General features: G+C 47.5%; 1 protein-coding gene across 1 annotated transcript; it reads right to left on the bottom strand.

The window, feature by feature from the left end:
- Window positions 1-1270: 1270 nt before the first annotated feature.
- LOC105486896 (phosphoglycerate kinase 1-like) lies at window positions 1271-2970 on the bottom strand. The gene is given in 3 exon segments (XM_071086181.1): window positions 1271-1300; window positions 1874-2562; window positions 2565-2970. Coding segments are annotated over 3 exon segments (1101 nt in total). The 5' UTR covers window positions 2947-2970.
- Window positions 2971-3171: the final 201 nt, after the last annotated feature.

Genomic DNA, 3171 nt, shown 5'->3' with positions numbered 1-3171 from the left:
CTCCCAAACTTGAATTCCTAGTCATTCACCCCAGCACCAAAGGGACATTTTTCTGTCTCTCCCCTGCTCACACACCTCCCATCGCTCCCTAGTGCTCTCAAGTGCAAGTCCAAGCTCCTCAGCCTGGCACCGGAAGTCTTGAAGACCCAGTTCTGCCTGTCCCACTGTATCATTAGCATGAATAACTAGAAAGACATTAATAAAAAGAATAGCACTACTGCTGTTTATTGAGTGCCTACCTGGTGCTTAGACATGTGTCTTGCAGTTTCAAGGTGCATTCACAACAGCTTTATTATCTTCGTTTTATAGAAGGGGCTATTGAGGTTCAGAGAACTCAAGGGACTTGTCCAAGGTCCCCAGCCTAGGTGTGAACTCAATTCTTTCCAACTCCAAAGCTCAAGCCTAAACCCAACACTCTGTCCCCTGCATGACAAACCTCTACTGGGATAGGTTTAACTTTCTTGCCATTTCTGTCTTTTACTCTTCTTGAGCCACTATAACAAAATACCATACGATTACAAAATAACAAAATATAATATGATAACAAAATACGATTCTTGACACCACAAAGTCCAAAGTCAAAATGACAGTAGATTCTGTTCTTGGTGAGGGCTTTCTTCCTGGCTCAAAGATGGCTACTTTCTGGTTGTGTCCTCAAGTTGGGGAGAGGGCATGGGGGTGACAGAAAGAGAGGTCTCTGGTGTCTTTTCATTATTATTATTTAGTAGTAGTAGTAGTATTTGAGATGGAGTCTCACCCTGTCGCTCAGGATAAAGTGCAGTGGCACGATCTTGGCTCACTGCAACCTCTGCCTCCTGGGTTCAAGTGATTCTCCTGCCTCAGCCTCCAAAGTAGCTGGGATTACAGGTGCTCGCCACCACGCCCGGCTAATTTTTGTATTTTTAGTAGAGATGGAGTTTCACCATTTTGGCCAGACTGGTCTCGAACTCCTGATCTCAAGTGATTCGCCCACCTGTAATCCAAGCACTTTGGGAGACCAAAGCCCTCATGGATGAGGTGGTGAAAGCAACTTCTAGGAGCTGCATTACCATCATAGGTGGTGGAGACACTGCCACTTGCTGTGCAAAATGGAACACGGAGGATAAAGTCAGCCATGTGAGCACTGGGGGTGGTGCCAGTTTAGAGCTCCTGCAAGGTAAAGTCCATCCTGGGGATGGACACTCTCGGCAATATTTAGTACTTTCCTGCCTTTTAGTTCCTGTGCACAGCCCCTAAGTCAACTTAGCATTTTCTGCATCTCCACTTGGCGTTAGCTAAAAGCTTCCATGTCAAGATTCAGCTAGTGGTCGAGAGATGCAGTGCCACGAGCCCTTAAACAGTGACGCGGCATCTCAGCTCATCTTTACTGCACCCTGGATTTGCCTACATTCTTCAAGATCCCGTTTGAATTTCTTAGTGACTAAACCACTGTGCATTCTAGAGCGCATATATTTATATTTTGCCTGTTAAAAAAACGTGAGCCATGTTAGCTTAGTTCTCTTTTGATGTAGCTTATTCTGATTAGCTTTGTCACCGTTTTACTACTTAGCATGGAAACAAGATGAAATTCCAGGCCGGGCATGGTGGCTCACGCCTGTAATCCCCCACTTTGGGAGGCTGAGGTGGGCGGATCGCGAGGTCAGGAGTTTGAGACCAGCCTGGCCAACATGGTGAAACCCCAGTCTCTACTAAAAATACAAAAATTAGCCGGGTGTGGTGGCACAAGCCAGTAGTCCCAGCTACTCGGGAGGCTGAGGCAGGAGAATCACTTGAATCAGGGAGGCAGAGGTTGCAGTGAGCCAAGACCACGCCATTGCACTCCAGCCTGGGTGACATGGTGAGACTCCATCTCAAACAAACAAACCCCCCAAACCCCAAAAACCCCCACAGGACCATTCCACACAATCTGCTTAGCCCAAGTGACAGCCTCAGCATACTTCTTGCTGCTTTCAGGACCACAGTCCAAGCCCATTCTGCCAGCAGATATGCCAGAAGCCACAGTGGCTTGGCCGGTCTTGGCATTCTCATCAAACTTGCCAGCAGCGACAAAGTCAACAGGCAAGATAATCTTCACACCATTCTTCTCAGCTTTAGACATTAGGTCTTTGACAATCTTGGCTCCCTCTTCATCAAACAGAGAAGTGCCAATCTCCATGTTGTTGAGCACCTTAAGGAAGGTAAAAGCCATTCCACCACCAATAATCATCTCATTGACTTTGTCCAGCATATTCTTGATCAGCTGGATCTTGTCTGCAACTTTAGCTCTGCCCAGGATGGCCAGAAAGTGTCGCTCTGGGCTCTCCAAGTCCTTGGCAAAGTAGTTCAGCTCCTTCCTCATTAAAAAAAAAAAACAAAAAACAAAAAACAAAAACAAAAAAACAAAAATACCACCAGCCTTCTGTGGCAGATTGACTTCTGCCATGGAGCTGTGGGCTCTGTGAGCAGTGCCAAAAGCATCACTGACATAGACATCCCCTAACTTGGGAAGTGAAGCTTGGAAAGCTTCTAATTTGGCTGGCTCGGCTTTAGCCTTGTTTCCAGAAGCATCTTTTCCTTTCCCTCTTCCTCCACCTGAAAGCGGAGGTTCTCCTGCAGGATGACAGACCCAGCAGCTGGGTTGGTACAGGTTTTCTCCACTTCTGGGCCTACACAGTCCTTCAAGAACAGAACATCTTTGCCCAGCAGAGATTTGAGTTCTGAAGCAACTGGCTCTAAGGAGTACTTGTCAGACATAGGGACACCATCAGGCCGGCCTAGGTGTCTCGTAAGAACTACTGACTTGGATCCATTGTCCAAGCAGAATTTGATGCTTGGGACAGCAGCCTTAATCCTCTGGTTGTTGGTTATCTGGTTGTTCTTCATAGGAACATTGAAGTCGACTCTCATAATGACTGGCTTCCCTTTCACGTCCAGCTTGTCCAGGGTCAGCTTGTTAGAAACCGACATTTTGGAAATACAGCTGGGGAGAGAACTCGGTGATTCAGTGAGGGGAGCTGGCTACCGACGTGCTTGGGAGGCTTGCAGAATCCAGTGGTGTACTTTTTTTTTTTTTTTTTTTTGAGACGGAGTCTGGCTCTGTCGCCCGGGCTGGAGTGCAGTGGCCGGATCTCAGCTCACTGCAAGCTCGGCCCCCCGGGTTTATGCCATTCTCCTGCCTCAGCCTCCCGAGTA

Source organism: Macaca nemestrina, chromosome 20 (assembly GCF_043159975.1).
Source record: "Macaca nemestrina isolate mMacNem1 chromosome 20, mMacNem.hap1, whole genome shotgun sequence".
NCBI classification, from domain to species: Eukaryota; Metazoa; Chordata; class Mammalia; order Primates; family Cercopithecidae; genus Macaca; species Macaca nemestrina.
Note: the sequence above shows the minus strand (reverse complement) of the source record. Positions and strands in the feature narration are given on the sequence as shown.